The sequence below is a fragment of the Chlorocebus sabaeus genome, chromosome 11 (assembly GCF_047675955.1).
Source record: "Chlorocebus sabaeus isolate Y175 chromosome 11, mChlSab1.0.hap1, whole genome shotgun sequence".
Lineage (NCBI taxonomy): Eukaryota > Metazoa > Chordata > Mammalia > Primates > Cercopithecidae > Chlorocebus > Chlorocebus sabaeus.
Window position 1 is genome coordinate 42,942,704 of NC_132914.1, and position 16,511 is coordinate 42,959,214.

The 16,511-nt window shown below is 39.1% G+C and overlaps 1 protein-coding gene across 4 annotated transcripts in view; it reads left to right on the forward strand.

Annotated features, from left to right (window-relative positions):
• Positions 1-16,511, forward strand: part of ANO6 (anoctamin 6) — a 213,592-nt gene that overhangs the window by 173,721 nt on the left and 23,360 nt on the right. For all 4 annotated transcript variants that reach the window (XM_008002952.3, XM_008002954.3, XM_073020644.1 and 1 more), the window contains 4 exons: positions 8,659-8,884; positions 9,921-10,090; positions 10,288-10,385; positions 16,234-16,364. In XM_008002952.3, coding sequence (XP_008001143.1) covers positions 8,659-8,884; positions 9,921-10,090; positions 10,288-10,385; positions 16,234-16,364 — 625 coding nt within the window. The remainder of the gene's footprint in view (positions 1-8,658; positions 8,885-9,920; positions 10,091-10,287; positions 10,386-16,233; positions 16,365-16,511) is intronic.

Consider the following 16,511-nt stretch of genomic DNA (forward strand, 5'->3'; position numbering starts at 1 on the left):
AACCCATCGCAAGGAAGCTAAAAACCTTGGAAAAAAGTGAGACAAATGACTAACTAGAATAAACTGTGTAGAGAAAACCTTAAATGACCTGATGGAGCTGAAAACCATGGCATGAGAACTTTGTGACGCATGCTCAAGCTTCAATAGCTGATTCGATAAGGTGGAAGAAAGGGTATCAGTGATTGAAGATCAAATTAACGAAATAAAACAAGAAAACAAGGTTAGATGAAAAAGAGTTTTAGAAACAAAGCCTCCAAGAAAGATGGGTCTATGTGAAAAGACCAAATCTACGCTTGACAGGTATACCTGAACGTGATGGAGAGAATGGAACCAAGTTGGAAAATACTCTTCAGGATGTTATCCAGGAGAAATTCCCCAACTAGCAAGGCAGGCCAACATTCAAATTCAGGAAATACAGAGAACGCCACAAAGATACTCCTCGAGAAGAGCAACCTCAAGACACATAATTTTCAGATTCACCAAGGTTGAAATGAAGGAAAAAGTGTTAAGGGCAGCCAGAGAGAAAGGTTGAGTTACCCACAAAAGGAAGCCCATCAAACTAACAGCGCATCTCTTGGCAGAAACCCTACAGCCAGAAAAGAGTGGGGGCCAATATTCAACATTCTTAAAGAAAAGAATTTTCAACTCAGAATTTCCTATCCAGCCAAACTAAGCTTCATAAGTGAAGGAGAAATAAAATCCTTTACAGACAAGCAAATGCTGAGATTTTGTCACCACCAGACCTGCCTTACAAGAGCTCCTGAAGGAAGCACTAAATATGAACAACCAGTACTAGCCACTGCAAAAACATGCCAAATTGGAAAGACCATCGATGCTATGAAGAAACTGCATTAATTAATGGGCAAAATAACCAGCGAATGTCATAATGACAGTATTAAATTCACACATAACAATATTAACCTTAAATGTAAATGGGCTAAATGCTCCAATTAAAAGACACAGACTGGCAAATTTGATAAACAGTCAAGACCCATCAATGTGCTGATATCAGGAGACCCATCTCACTTGCAAAGATGCATGTAGGCCCAAAATAAGGGATGGAGGAAGATCTATCAAGCAAATGGAAAGCAAAAAAAAAGCAGGGATTGCAATCCTAGTCTCTGATAAAACAGACTTTAAACCAACAAAGATGAAAAGAAAGACAAAATAGGCCATTACGTAATGGTAAAGGGATCAATTCAGCAAGAAGAGCTAACTATCCTAAATATATATGCACCCAACACAGGAGCACCGAGGTTCATAAAGCCAGTCCTTACAGACCTATAAAGCGACTTAGACTCCCACACAATAATAATGGGAGACTTTAACACCCCACTGTCAATATTAGATCAATGAGACAGAAGGTTAACAAGGATATCCAGGATCTGAACTCAGCTCTGCAACAAGCAGACCTAATAGACATCTACAGAACTCTCCACCCTAAATCAACAGAATATACATTCTTCTCAGCACCACATCGCACTTATTTTAAAATTGACCACTTAATTGGAAGTAAGCACTCCTCAGCAAATGTAAAAGAACAGAAATCACCACAAACAGTCTCTCAGAGCACAGTGCAATCAAATTAGAACTCAGGATTAAGAAACTTACTCAAAACTGCTCAACTACATGGAAACTGACCAACTTGCTCCTGAATGACTACTGGATAAATAACAAATGAAGGCAGAAATAAAGATGTTCTTTGAAACCAGTGAGAACAAAGACACAATGTACCAGAATCTCTGGGACACATTTAAAGCAGTGTGTAGAGGGAAATTTATAGCACTAAATGCCCACAAGAGAAAGCAGGAAAGATCTAAAATCGACATCCTAACATCACAAAAGAACTAGAGAAGCAAGAGCAAACAAATTCAAAAGCTAGCAGAAGGCAAGAAATAACTAAGATCAGAGCAGAACTGAAAGAGATAGAGACACAAAAAACCCTTTAAAAAATCAGTGAATCCAGGAGCTGATTTTTTGAAAAGATCAACAAAATTGATAGACCTCTAGCAAGACTAATAAGAAAAGAGAGAAGAATCAAATAGATGCAATAAAAAAATGATAAAGGGGATATCACCACCAATCCCACAGAAATACAAAGTACCATCCGAGAATACTATAAAAGCCTCTGTGTAAATAAACTAGAAAATCTAGAAGAAATGAATAAATTCCTGGACACAAACACTCTCCCAAGACTAAACCAGGAAGAAATTGAATCTCTGAATAGACCAATAACAGGCTTTGAAATTGAGACAATAATTAATAGCCTAACAACAAAAAAAGTCCAGGACCAGACGGATTCACAGCCGAATTCTACCAGAGGAACAAAGAGGAGCTGGTACCATTTCTTCTGAAACTATTCCAATCAATAGAAGAAGAGGGAATCCTCCCTAACTCATTTTATGCAGCCGACATCATCCTGATACCAAAGCCTGGCAGAGACACAACCAAAAAAAGAGAATTTTAGACCAATATCCCTGATGAACATCAATGCAAAAATCCTCAATAAAATACTGGCAAGCCAAATCCAGCAGCACATCAAAAAGCTTATCCACCATAATCAAGTTGGCTTCATCCCTGGGATGCAAGGCTTGTTCAACATATGCAAATCAATAAACGTAATCCATCACATAAACAGAACCAATGACAAAAACCACATGATTATCTCAATAGATACAGAAAACACCTTCAACAAAATTCAACAGCCCTTCATGCTAAAAATTCTCAATAAACTAGGTATTTATGGAACATTTCCCAATAAGAGCTGTTTATGACAAACACACAGCTAATGTCATACTGAATGGGCAAAAACTGGAAGCATTCCCTTTGAAAACCAGCACAAGACAAGGATACCCTGTCTCACCACTCCCATTCAACATAGTGTTGGAAGTTCTGGTCATAGTAGTCCAGTAAGAGAAAGAAATACAGGTTATTCACTTAGGAAAAGAGGAATCCAAATTGTCCCTGTTTGCAAATGACATGATTGTATATTTTTAGAAAACCCCATTATCTCAGCCCAAAATCTCCTTAAGCTGATAAGCAACGTCAGCAAAGTCTCAGGATACAAAATCAATGTGCAAAAATCACAAGCATTCCTATACACCATTAACAGACAAACAGCTAAATAATGAGTGAACTCCCATTCACAATTGCTACAAAGAGAATAAAATACCTAGGAATTCGATTTACAAGGGATGTAAAGGACCACTTCAAGGAGAACTACAAACCACTGCCCAAAATAAAAGAGAACACAAACAAATGGAAGAATATTCTATGCTCACAGATAGGAAGAATCAATATCGTGAAAATGGCCATACTGCCCAAGGTAATTTATAGATTCAATGCCATCCCCATTAAGCTACCAATGACTTTCTTCACAGAATTGGAAAAAACTTTAAAGTTCATATGGAACCAAAAAAGAGCCCGCATTGCCAAGACAATCCTAAGCCAAAAGAATAAAGCTGGAGGCATCACGCTACCTGACTTCAAACTATACTGCAAGGCTACAGTAACCAAAATAGCATGGTACTGTTACCAAAATAGATATATAGACCAATGGAACAAAACAGAGGCCTCAGAAACAATGCCACACATCTACAACCATCTGATCTTTGACAAACCTGAAAAAAACAAGAAATGGAGAAAGGATTCGCTATTTAATAAATGGTGCTGGGAAAATTGGCTAGCCATATGTAGAAAGCTGAAACTGGATCCCTTCCTTACACCTTATACAAAAATTAATTCAAGATGGATTAAAGACTTAAATGTTAGACCTAAAACCATAAAAACCCTAGAAGAAAACCTAGGCAATACCACTCAGAACACAGGCATGGCCAAGGACTTCATGACTAAAACACCAAAAACAATGGCAACAAAAGCCAAAATAGACAAATGGGATTTAATTAAACTAACGAGCTTCTGCACAGCAAAATAAACTACCATCAGAGTGAACAGGCAGCCTACAGAATTGAAGAAAATTTTTGCAATCTACCCATCTGACAAAGGGCTAATATCCAGAATCTACAAAGAACTCAAACAAATTGACAAGAAAAAACCCCATCAAAAAGTGGGCAAAGCACACGAACAGACACTTTTCAAAAGAAAACATCTATGCAGCCAACAGACACCATGAAAAAATGTTCTTCATCATTGGTCATCAGAGAAATGCAAATCAAAACCACAATGAGATACCATCTCACACCAACAATGGCAATCATTGAAAAGTCAGGAAACAGCAGATGCTGGAGAGGATGTGGAGAAATAGGAACGCTTTTACACTGTTGGTGGGAGTGTAAATTGGTTCAACCATTGTGGAAGACAGTGTGGCGATTCCTCAAGGATCTAGAACTAGAATTACCATTTGACCCAGCAGTCCCGTTACTGGATATATACCCAAAGGATTATAAATCATACGACTATAAAAAAAATATACACACGTTTATTGTGGCACTATTCACAATAGCAAAGACTTGGAACCAACCCAAATGTCCATCAATGATAGACTGGATTAAGAAAATGTGGCACATAAATACCATGGAATAGTAGGCAGCCATAAAAAAGGATGAGTTCACGTCATTTGCAGGGACGTGGATGAAGCTGGAAACCATCATTCTGAGCAAACTATCACAAGGACAGAAAATGAAACACCACATGTTCTCACTCATAGGCGGGAACTGAACAATGAGATCACTTGGACACAGGGTGGGGAACATCACACACTGGGGCCTGTCAGGCGGTTGGGGGCTAGGGGAGGCATAGCATTAGGAGAAATACCTAATATGAATGATGAGTTGATGGGTGCAGCACACCAACATGGCACATGTATACATATGTAACAAACCTGCATGTTGTGCACATGTACCCTAGAAATTAAAGTACTTTAAAAAAAAAGTTTAAAACTACAAATAAATTTGATGAATATATGAGCTTTAGATATAAAAAGATTTTCTAAACTTACTAGCAATAGAAAAAGTTTCAGAGGAAAACATTTAAATATTTCCATACATCAAAAGTATCCTAAATGTAAACAAAATACCAGAAGATATATTTGTTAACAATAGGGCAAACAGGAGGTCAATACCTTTAATACATAGAGGCCAGATCACCTAGAACATAACCCCAAAGATCTCAGCGACTAAAGAGACAGAACATAAATATGCATTTACAAAAGAAAAAAAATATAATGACCAGTGAGCATTACAAAATGCCAAATCTTAATAGTGATTAAATCTATTCACATTAAAATGAGATATGATTTTTCACCTCTTGAATGATAGGGCCCTCAGTGTGACGATGAAGTGCAACAGTCAGCTACTCTGATACAAGACTATTGTAATTCTGTACTGCTCCAGCTTCCTAGAAGGCAGCTTAGCAGTTGTGTTTCAAGTCTCAAGAATATTCATATGCTTTAATCCACTAATTTAGCTCTTAGGACTTTCAATCAGGAAATGTTTGAAAATAGTCAGTAAAGGTCAGTAAGGTTTTTTCACATACTTATAACATTTTATGTATGTATTTATATACACATAAACATGTATATCAACCAAAATATTCTACTTCTCACCCTTCAAACAGTGGAATGTTGTGTGGCCATGAGAAAGTGCGGTCATGAAAATATTTTAAGGCATATAAAAATGCTTATGGTTTATGATATGTTTAAGGGAAGGATAAATATGTAAAGTGGTTTTAAATATGCATACAATGCATACATAATCCTGAAGGAACTGTGCCCACATGTAGATAGTAGATACATTTTTTCCTATTTAATGTCATTTTTGTTAGGAATCTTTCAGTTACGGTTGGCAGAAAATCAGTCTTCAGTTGGTTTAAACAACAGCAAAAGAGGGGAAAGTGGGATTTTTTTCTTTCCACCTATTTATTTTCTGAAACTGAAAATTCCAGGCCTGAGGTATGGCTCCAGTCAAATCCAGATACTGCAGACAAGATATTATCAAGGGCTGTGTTTTGTTTCCTTCATCCTGTGTCAACTGGCCTCCTGGGCTTGGTGGGTCTGGACACTTCCTTGTGGTAGCAGAATGGCTGCAGCATTTCAAATGTCACATCTTCCAAGCAAAGAGAGGTTCTTTGTTTGTTTGAGATGGATTCTCGCTCTATCACCCAGGCTGGAGTGCAATGCCGCCGTCTCAGCTCACCGCAACCTCCGCCTCCCGTGTTCAAGCGGTTCTCCTGCCTCAGCCTCCCGAGTAACTGGGATTACAGGCACCTGCCACCACGCCCAGCTAATTTTTGTGTTTGTAGTAGAGACGGGGTTTCGCCATGTTGGCCAAACTGACCTGGAACTCCTGACATCATGATTGGCCCGCCTCAGCCCCCCGAAGTGCTGCGATTACAGGCGTGAGCCACTGCGCCCAGCCGAGAGGTCTTTTTTTAGTGGCTTTCTCTATTGATAGGTGAAGCTTCTCTTTCCCATGGGCACTAACAGATGTCTCCTCACATCTCGGTGGCTGTTACTGAGTTATGTGTCAATCCCTGGATCAACTGCTGAGGCCAGTGGGATGTTACCTGTTTGTCTCAAGCAATCAGGTTGTACCTCTGGAGCACATTAGGGCAATCCCACCGAAACCCCAGGGCTAAAAACAGAGGAGTTATTTCCCCTGAAGCAAAATCTGGGTTCTCTTCTAGGATGGGGAACAGACCCAGGCTAGCAAAAGCAATCAGTGTCCACTACAAGAGACTTTCAGATTGTCCACAGTGACCATATATATTGAAGTTATGATCAGAAAAGTATTAATGTTAGAATCAGAAATAAGTTATAAACTTGAGGAAAAAGAATAAAAAGCTTCCTGCCCCTATGAAGAAACACTGAAGTATGGGAAGCACCCCAAAGAAATATGGGAACTTAACAAGTTTGTAAAAGCTCTGGGATGAATTAGAATTCATTTCATAAACTGTGTGGGAGGCAGTGCCATGGAGAGGTGAGTGTCTTTGGAATCTTAGGAGACCCCAGTTCTTTTACTTACTAGTTATCTAATCTTGGACAAATTGCTTAATGTCTTTGAGCCTCTATTTTCTCATCAGTAAGAGAGAGATAATATACTACCTTCCTCACAAGCCTGTTAGATTAAACAAATACACATGTGCTAAGGTGAACAGAAAGCACTTAAAGAATGTTATCTTTATCATTACTTAATAAAAATTATGGAGATAATTTTTAAAAATACATAATGTTTAAACACCCTGTATATATTGTGCTAAGAGAAGATGACTTGATTCATCTTTTTAATTTTTTCTCAGCCTTAACTAATCTTTACATATACACACACACAAATCTTATTTGTCTCACAAGTATTGTGAAAGGAAATAGATCACAGGAGAAATGTAATGCCTTCTCTACACGCAGATTTCTTAAAGAGCAAGAAAAACATCTTTTTAAACACTTAATTTTGGTTGCCATAATCATAGCTAATACTTATATAGTGCTTTTCGTGTACCTGAGCTTAATATTCTGTTTTTACCTGAAGTAACTCATTGAATCCTCAACAATTCCATAAGTTAGGTGCCACAGTATTCCTAATACACAGGAGAGGATATTGAAGCCCCAGTAGAGCTAGTATTCAAATAGAGGAGTCTAGCCCCAGGACCATCCTGTAATCACTCCCTTTACTGCTCTCCACAGGTGACAACTGGCCTCTGTTACTGTCAACAAGATATGGTTTGCTTGGTCCTCAGTTTCCCTTCTCTGAAACTTTTCTGTCATCATGAGCAGTCATACACCTTGAGCGCATGGTTCTAGAGAAAGTAGATGTAGGGAAAACAGTTTAAAGATGCCTCTCCAATAGTGTCTAGTACCGTGTATCAAGTAAGGAAAATTAATGGGACCTTTAATGTGCGTCGTTCACAGTGGTGGGAAATCTGCTTACTGAGAAAGTGAAAATCTCTCTTACTGGGGATTATGCAAAAATACAGTGGTCTAGTGGCGTGAATCTTGTGGAAATGCAAGTACAAATGACTGCCAGTTTAAGGTCATAAGATCTGAGAGTGAAAAGTGTGTGAAGCTTTTATCAGCAGAGACCTGCTGCCAGTAGCAACAGTTAGCTCAGGGCACCTCTGTGCCAGCTTCACTGGCTGTGCTCAGACTCTCCCCTGCTACAGTGATTAAGACAAAAGCTAGCACCTGCTGACACTTCAATTGGTGATAGCTTCTCTGTTGCAAGGAAATGTATCTCCTTAATGGAATATGAGTGACCAAAAAACGTTAACTCACAACCTAAATAGTAATTGTAGAAGGGATGTTTTCTTTGGTTCTACACTCAGACACTTTTTTCTTCTACCAGATTATGCTACTAGTTGTTCCATTTTTATGCTGTGTGAAGATACTCTTTTTTAAATAGACTTTTTTTGGAGTGATTTTAGGTTTACAAAAAAATTGCACAGAAAATCATTTCCAGTTCCCTGTCACCACCCCCTGCACCCAGTTTCTCCTCTTGTTAACGTTTTACATATGTGTATGCGCCGCCTTTTCACTTCCATCATTCCTTTTTCTTTCTTAAAAATGTAACATGCCAGACTTTCTACCCCCTTGGTATCACTTATTTGAGATTTACATCACTTTACACACGCAAAGTGTGAGGTCAGTTTTTAACAGTACAAGTGCAGTTATTGGTGAGTCTCATGCTACTGTGTTTGTTGTGCTTTCAGATCCTATTGATCATCGCTTCAGTTATTGGGATAATTGTCTATAGGCTCTCAGTGTTCATTGTATTTTCTGCAAAACTTCCCAAGAACATTAATGGAACAGACCCAATCCAGAAGTACCTGACTCCACAGACAGCCACGTCCATCACAGCCTCCATCATCAGCTTTATAATTATCATGATTCTGAACACTATATATGAAAAAGTGGCAATTATGATTACTAACTTCGGTAAGGTCCTACTATAGCTTAGGTAACTTCTGACATATTTTTAGAACCTGCCAAAAATAGAGACTGTTATCTTTTAGGCTTTTCAATTCCAGTAGGTTACAATTTTTAGAAATTTTCGAGTGTAAACATATTTTCTCTAGCATGTATGGAAATAAATTATCTACAGCTTTCCATTAGTAAAAGGGACAAAGCAAAGACAATCATTATAATGTCCAAACTCTGTGTAAACAGATCAGTGCTGAATAATATTTTCAATTACATTAGATCATGTACTCTATTGTTGAAAGTAAATAGTCTCTTTATTGCAAATAAGTGGAGTAGGGTCATGGTTCCAGTGGCAAATATGTTCCTCTGTTGCTGAGAGGACAAGCTATCACACTGCTACGTGTCTTCCCCCATGCTGTTCATATTAATATAATTCTCATCAGGCCTTGATTTTTTAATGTGTTTCTTCTCTCTGGCTTGTATCCCAGGCAGCTGCTTAGTGGCCAAGTTAAGTGCTTACCATACTGCATACGTCTGAGTCGTTCTCTGAATGGCCTGCTCGGTGGTCATCTAAAATGATCGAACGGATTCAAACTCCACACTAGGAGGATGACCTATTTTGTCTTTCCCAAATGCCTCTAGCAAGTTGTACCTTGGTTTGCTTGTTTTCTTCAACAGACCCACCTTATTGCAATTCAGGAAAACAAGAGAATATCATTTAGCAGGCAGTTCAAAACTAATTTTCTGTCAATTATACCTATGGCAGTTCTTATTTGATAACACTGTACTTGTAAATTTTAAGGAGCAGTTGATTTTTTTGTGGGGGAGGGGAACATGTGGGCTATTGTATTCCTACTGTGAGGGAGAACTCATAACACTGTGCAAACTTGGAATTAACACAGTGGCTGTATTAAGGTATTCAAAACAGCTTAAATGGAAACAGTGTGCATTGTATTTTTTGAACGTGTTAACTCATGTATCAGTATTTTTTATTAGAGTCTCAAAGCTCTTCACAGTTTTAAAATCTTATTTTTCTTTCTTTTAACTACAGAACTCCCAAGGACCCAGACTGATTATGAGAACAGCCTCACCATGAAGATGTTCTTATTCCAGTTTGTCAACTACTACTCCTCATGCTTCTACATAGCATTCTTTAAGGGCAAATTTGTAGGCTATCCAGGAGACCCAGTTTATTGGTTGGGAAAATACAGAAATGAAGAGGTATGAATATAGAATTGTATTATCTTGCCAATTTAAGCTGAGTTTTCTCTCAGTTACCCAAATGAATAGTTCTTTATTGTAAATTCCTAGATTTATTTTTTTAGCCTAAGCAGAACAAATATCAGAAAAATAGGATGCCTATATTTCAAGTTAGATCCATTGAATATTTAAATGGTATTTTCTTTTTAACCTTCCAGTGTGACCCAGGTGGCTGTCTTCTGGAACTGACAACGCAGCTGACAATAATCATGGGAGGAAAAGCAATCTGGAATAACATACAAGAAGTATTATTGCCGTGAGTGTTAACTTGTATAGCCATGGGTAAAAGGACAAGGAATAGAACAGCCCAGCCACACAAATCATTTGCCTCCATAGCCACATAGCTGCATGTCCATCTCTAAATGGATCAGAAGCTACTGTCATTAAGGGTCTCCAGACAACATAGTCCAACCAACAGTGTAAATGTATCCAGGATCTAATAATTGTATTTTAAAACCTTCTTTATATTTAATGTAAATCCCCATCTGCTGTAGTTTATACCTACTGGGCTATTGTTGGTGACTGACTAATAGCAGCCCTTTGAGCGACAGCACTGGCTAGAGCTGTGACCTGTGTATTTCCACAATTTCTCACATCCTTCTCTCTTTCCTATATATTATGCATTTAAAAGTCAGTGTGAATTCCAGTCACTATATTAAGTGCTACATATCTATATAAAAAATGATATATATCATTTCATCTACCAAACTATTCTTATTTTTTTCTCCTTTCTGCTAATGAAGATCTGTGGTTTAAAGAGGTTAAATGATTTACCCAGTTTCACATTAGCATTAAGAGGCTACTGTGGGATTCAAATCCAGGATCCCATGAGTCCAGACTTTTAAGAACAGAGGTTCTCGCATGATCCTAAGGCACTGGGATACATAATGTTTTAAGAAATAATTGTCTAGAATAATAACCACAAAGGTTTTGACTTACTGTTTTCCTAAAAATGAGCACAACAGAATAGTTGTACTTAAGATGTTAACTAAGATTTCATTGCCGTTTACAACTTTCACTTAGGCCCCCTCCCCTATCAAAGTGTAAAGTCCGACACCATCTGCAATTTCTGCAAATTTCAGGGAGCTTTTTGTTTTGGTCTTCTATTGCTGCAATAACAAATTACCCCAAGATTAATGGGGTAAAAACAACATGTAATATCTTATGGTCCTGGGGGTCAGAAGTCTCACTGGACTAAAATCAAGGTGTTGGTGGAGTTGTGTTCCTTTCCAAGGACTCTGAGGTGAACCTCTTTGCCTTTCCTAGCTTCTGGAGGCCACCATCTATGCTCCCTGCCTTGTGACCTCCTTGTGACCTCTTCTCCATCTCAAAGCCAGCAAAGTTTCATGTTTGTGACTGTCTTCTGTAGTCACCTCTCCCACCTCCTGTCTTCTACCCCCTGTCCCCCTCCTCTCCTCATCTCCCCTACCACCTCTTCCCTTCTTTTGTTTAGAAACAAAAAGCCTCCACCTTTATAGGAAGTCTTTTATCCCACTATATATCTGGGAATTTTTTAAAATTTATCACCCTCTTTATAGGCTCTCACCTCCTGCTGTGTTGCCCTCTTCCCTCCATCACATACAACTTCTCTCTCTTTCTTCTCCTACTCCTGGCATTTTTCTCCCCAGTCACCAAGTTTCTGTTCATTCTCTTTGTTGAGCAGTTAACTCACTCTGGGTTTCAGTACATCCTTCCAGATTTCTTTACCAGGTCTTATTCTCTATCTTCAATGGAAACTTTCAGGGTCTTTCTCTAAATAAAGATCTCTCTCCTTCCTCTTCCTCCACCCAGAAAGGGATTCTGGTTTTAGCTGTGAAATTCTTTTTTTTTTTTTTTATCCTTCTCTACAGAAAACAACCCTCACTTTCATTGAGCTCATATTCAGATTTTTCCAGATAAGTAAAAGTAGGTCATGCATAAATAGTACTGTGCTTCTAAATGAAAACAAATGTATAAAATTGAGGAAAGTCTTCATTCTGAGATTAAAAAGTGTTTTCTGAAAAAAGTAGGTTAATTATTTAACACTGTGTTTCGGTAACATTGGTTTTTAGCAGCTATTTCCTAAACTGGTATTGAGAAATTCATATGAAATGAAATTTGTTCACATGAAATATTTTAAAGGATCAATTATACTATCCGTGGTTTATACTTTCACTTCAAGTAAGCTCATTGTTGAAAATTAGTGATATGAACTTTGCCTCAAATTTCTCCTCCTATGTTTTCTTGTTTGAAAACTGGGAATGCTGAGTGTTAGCCAAATTAGAGAGTGACTGTGCTGCTTCTCTTTGTGTAGGTGCCGGTTTTCTTACCTTTGTTATACAAAATCCTAATTTATCAAAGATATATCAGCCAGGTGCCATGGTTCAGACCTGTAATGCCAGCACTTTGGGAGGCCAAGGTGGGCAGATCACCTGAGGTCGGGAGTTCGAGACCAGCCTGACCAACATGGAGAAACCCTGTCTCTGCTAAAAATACAAAATTAGCCAGGCATGTTGGTGCATGCCTATAATCCCAGTTACTCGGGAGACTGAGGCAGGAGAATCGCTTGAACCTGGAGGCGGAGGTTGTGGTGAGCCGAGGTCGCACCATTGCGCTCCAGCCTAGGCAACAAGAGCGAAACTCCATCTCAAAAAAAAAAAAGAAAAAGAAAAAAGATACCAGTTATCTTTTCTATCCAAAACTATACCAAAAATAGAGAAAAGCCTTATAAGTCAGCAGTTGTTTTCACATCATGTAAGTAGTCAAGAGAAACCTGGAGTAATGTATTTTACCACACATGTACCCTCTTCCTTCCTCCCCTGCCCACCTTTGGGCCCATACCCCTTGACTAGGATTCTTGGAACAAGGAAAGGAGCGTATCTGGCTTAGGGATCTAGGTTCCTTTTGGGGCCTCCCCAGTACTGGCATGTGACAGGGACCCAATGAAGCAGCTGAGTGAATGAATGAATGCCTTATATGCTTCAGATACATCACATCGGTAAATTACAGAGTTGTCAGTGAGACCCAGAGAGCAGGCTCAGAGCCCTTTGGCCTTCCCAGCTCCACTTAGTGTTTTGATATTTAAGGCATTCTTGGGGATTTTATTCTGTTCTTAATAAAAGACTAGTATAATTCCTGTGTTAAATAGCTCACTCTGGAGAAATTTTTATAATAAAATGTCAGAGATAATAGAATTAAGGATGCAAAATGCCCATAGCATCATTTTTTGGTATTTAAATAGTAGATGGCTATAATTTTCCTTTATATACATTTATACATGTATATTGTAACATAAATACCTCTTTTTATATTAATAAGTATACTTATTTGTATAATAAGAAAAAAGAACTGTTTTAGGAGAAAATGTCCCTTCTGAAGATAGGATTTGGAGAGAAGATTTGGAGAGAAGACTCTGATAGGCAATCAGAGTCCTAAATATAGGTGTCCCTCACTATCTACACTTACTCTCTAAGTTCAGAAAGAGTAAACTCACACATAAAATAGATTCAGATAGTAAAGGATGCTTATATTTCAAAACTAGCAAGTGGGAATACTGTAGAATGTCTGAAACAGAAATGATTATCTCCAGCATGTAGATTAAATGTGATAATGGAGGTGAAGAGGAAGTGAGATGTGAAATGCTTCTCACCATGTTTTGCACAAAATAAGGACCTAGTAAAGCACAACTGATGATGTGTCTATGACAATACACATGGTAAATTCCTATGGAAATTATTTTGTAACACCTGCTTCTAGCCTTCGCCAGGGAAAAAATATATGGTGTGTATATTTTTCCAAAAGTTCTGTGGGTGATTCTCATGTGAAGTCAAGATTGAGGTCCCTGCACTAGAAACACAGACCTATAGAAAACCCAAACATGAGTGGTTAAACTCAGGGAAACCAAACAAGAGGCTCAGCGTTTGTAAGTCAGAAATGAAAGCTAGTAAGAAAGACTTCTAAGATGACCTGATATGAGAAGGAAGTGCCAGATGACACAAGTAGTTGCCAGGACAGAAGTTTCATCCTGAATCTGAATTTTGATGTGATTTAGAGCCCAGATAGAAAAAGACCTGCTTCTTTGAGGGCATGGAAAGGATTCAGCAAAAGGCTGAGACTAGAAGTGTGGGAGGCAGAGCAAAGGATAAACCAATAGAAACCACACCCAGTGACCTTAGAGTTAGGTGTCATGAAGGGTGATGGACATGTGTGGTCCTTGGTGCTACCTGAGTCACACCCCCCTTGGAATGACTGTAAAACTGCAGATTCTGGAGCTTATCTCAGACCTTTTGGTTGGGAGCATAGGAAGCTGCACTACTCATAAGCATTCCATGCCGTGCTTGTATGTGCTGAAGTGGGAACCACTGATCCAGGTGGCCTGGATAACTGAGCCAAGAGTCTACGTAACATAGTCCTTATTTACACTTGGCCTCAGCCAGTGCAGCCTGTATTGCTCAACAGAAAATCCCATACAGCAGGTTTTGATGTGTTAGGAAACGTGCTACATCCATTACCTATTTTGAATCATTTAATCCTGACAGCAGCCCTGGGCAGTGTAGGTTTTATCACCCCGTTTTATTTATTTATTTATTTTTTTACCAAAGTTAACCAGCTAAGAAATAGAGTTTGGATTCAGATTCAGGGGTGTCTGAACTCATATCCCCTCCACTTTCCACAGCCTCCTGCTGCCTGTCTAACATCATCGAAGAGAAAGAAGTGGGGAAAGATGGTGAGGTCAGAGATGTCTCCTGTAATAGAGATAATTTGCCCTGAGTAAAGCTTCAGTAACAGTCGGTGAGAAGTGAGCCCTGAGATCAGTAGCAGTGGGAAACCCAGCAGAGTGAGCCATTTGTACTGTCTGTCTTATGCTGGGTGGGTGTGCACGTGTGCACACATGATGGAGAGGATGAGGGTCTGCCTGGTTTTCTTGCAGTAACTGTCCTTAACCATCATGGGATGCCTTCTCATTATCAGAGTTTGAAGGCCACACCCACATGTTTAATCACCCAGTGTATCCAGATGTTAGATCTGTACTTGGAGTTGTTGTCATGCTTCTTCTGATGACTCCACAGGCAAACCACAAGCCGGCAGTTGCTTGAGGGGACAACAGTTCTTTATGCCACAGGTGCACACCTCATTTTACTGCCAACTCAGATTTCTTTTCCAGACAAATTGCCATAAAAGGGGGGAAGCACTTATCTCAGCCACAAGGCTTTTGAGAGAGGGAAAAAACATGACATAAAAAAGAGACAGTGGGCAGCTCAGCGGGCAGCTCAGTGGGCAGTATCCAGGGGTGGACAGAGCGCTGGGACGCAGTCCAGGCTGTTTTCTCCTAGCTCTGCACTATGACCTGGAGGAGGCATTTCACTCCTCTGGTCCTTAAATGATTCAGCTTAAAATAGGAATTGGACCTATTTTATCTAAAGTCAGATTATGTCACTTTCCTACTTGGTGCCCTCCAGTGGCTCCTCACTTCCCTCGGAGGAAAAAAAACGCCTAGATCCTGACAGTGGTCTCTTACCCCTACCCTGTGTGCTGTCTGTGAATCATGGAGGCCTGCTCCTGCCTCAGGGTCTCTGTCATCACCGTTCCCTCTGCCTGGGACTTCTTCCCCCAGGTTTCCCCCTCTTTTGTCTCCTTCACATCCTTAATCACATATCATTCTGAAGGAGGCCTTCACCGGCCACCTCCCTAGACACAAATGCTAGCATTCCCTGCCCTACTTAGTTTTCTCCACAGCACTTACCACCAGCTCACATACTGTATCTTGTTTTCTCTGGTGATTTTCATACTGGCAAGGCCATTTTGAATGATAAGGGGGAAATGAAAAAACAAACAATTGAAGTTAATCAAATGTAGGAACTTGCCTTTTAAAAATTAAGCCGCCCATAGGAAAAAGGTAGGAGAAAAAAATAGTAGCAGCAGCAGCTTTGATAAACCCAAGTATGTAGTCCTATTTTTCAAAATATTTTGGAATAAGGAGGCAGAAATAGAAACAAATTTAGCATGCAAACAAAGAATAGTTTATTGGGAAGATTACTGGTGCAGCTTTAAGATAGCAGCAAAATATTTTTATGACCTTGGCCTGATAATAATCATTCTAATTTATAAATTTTTTTTTTTGGCAGCTGGATCATGAATCTAATTGGGCGATTTCACAGAGTTTCTGGATCAGAAAAGATAACCCCACGATGGGAACAGGACTACCATCTGCAGCCTATAGGCAAACTGGGATTATTTTATGAATATCTTGAAATGAGTAAGTTCTTAGTGAAGTTTTTAGTGATATAAAATATGTTGGAGTATGTTGTGGATCCCAAAAGCATCTGTTATTGAGCCATATTAACATTTAGCATATTGAAGAAGAGTATGTTTTTCTCCACTAGATAAAATTGTGCGATCAGGC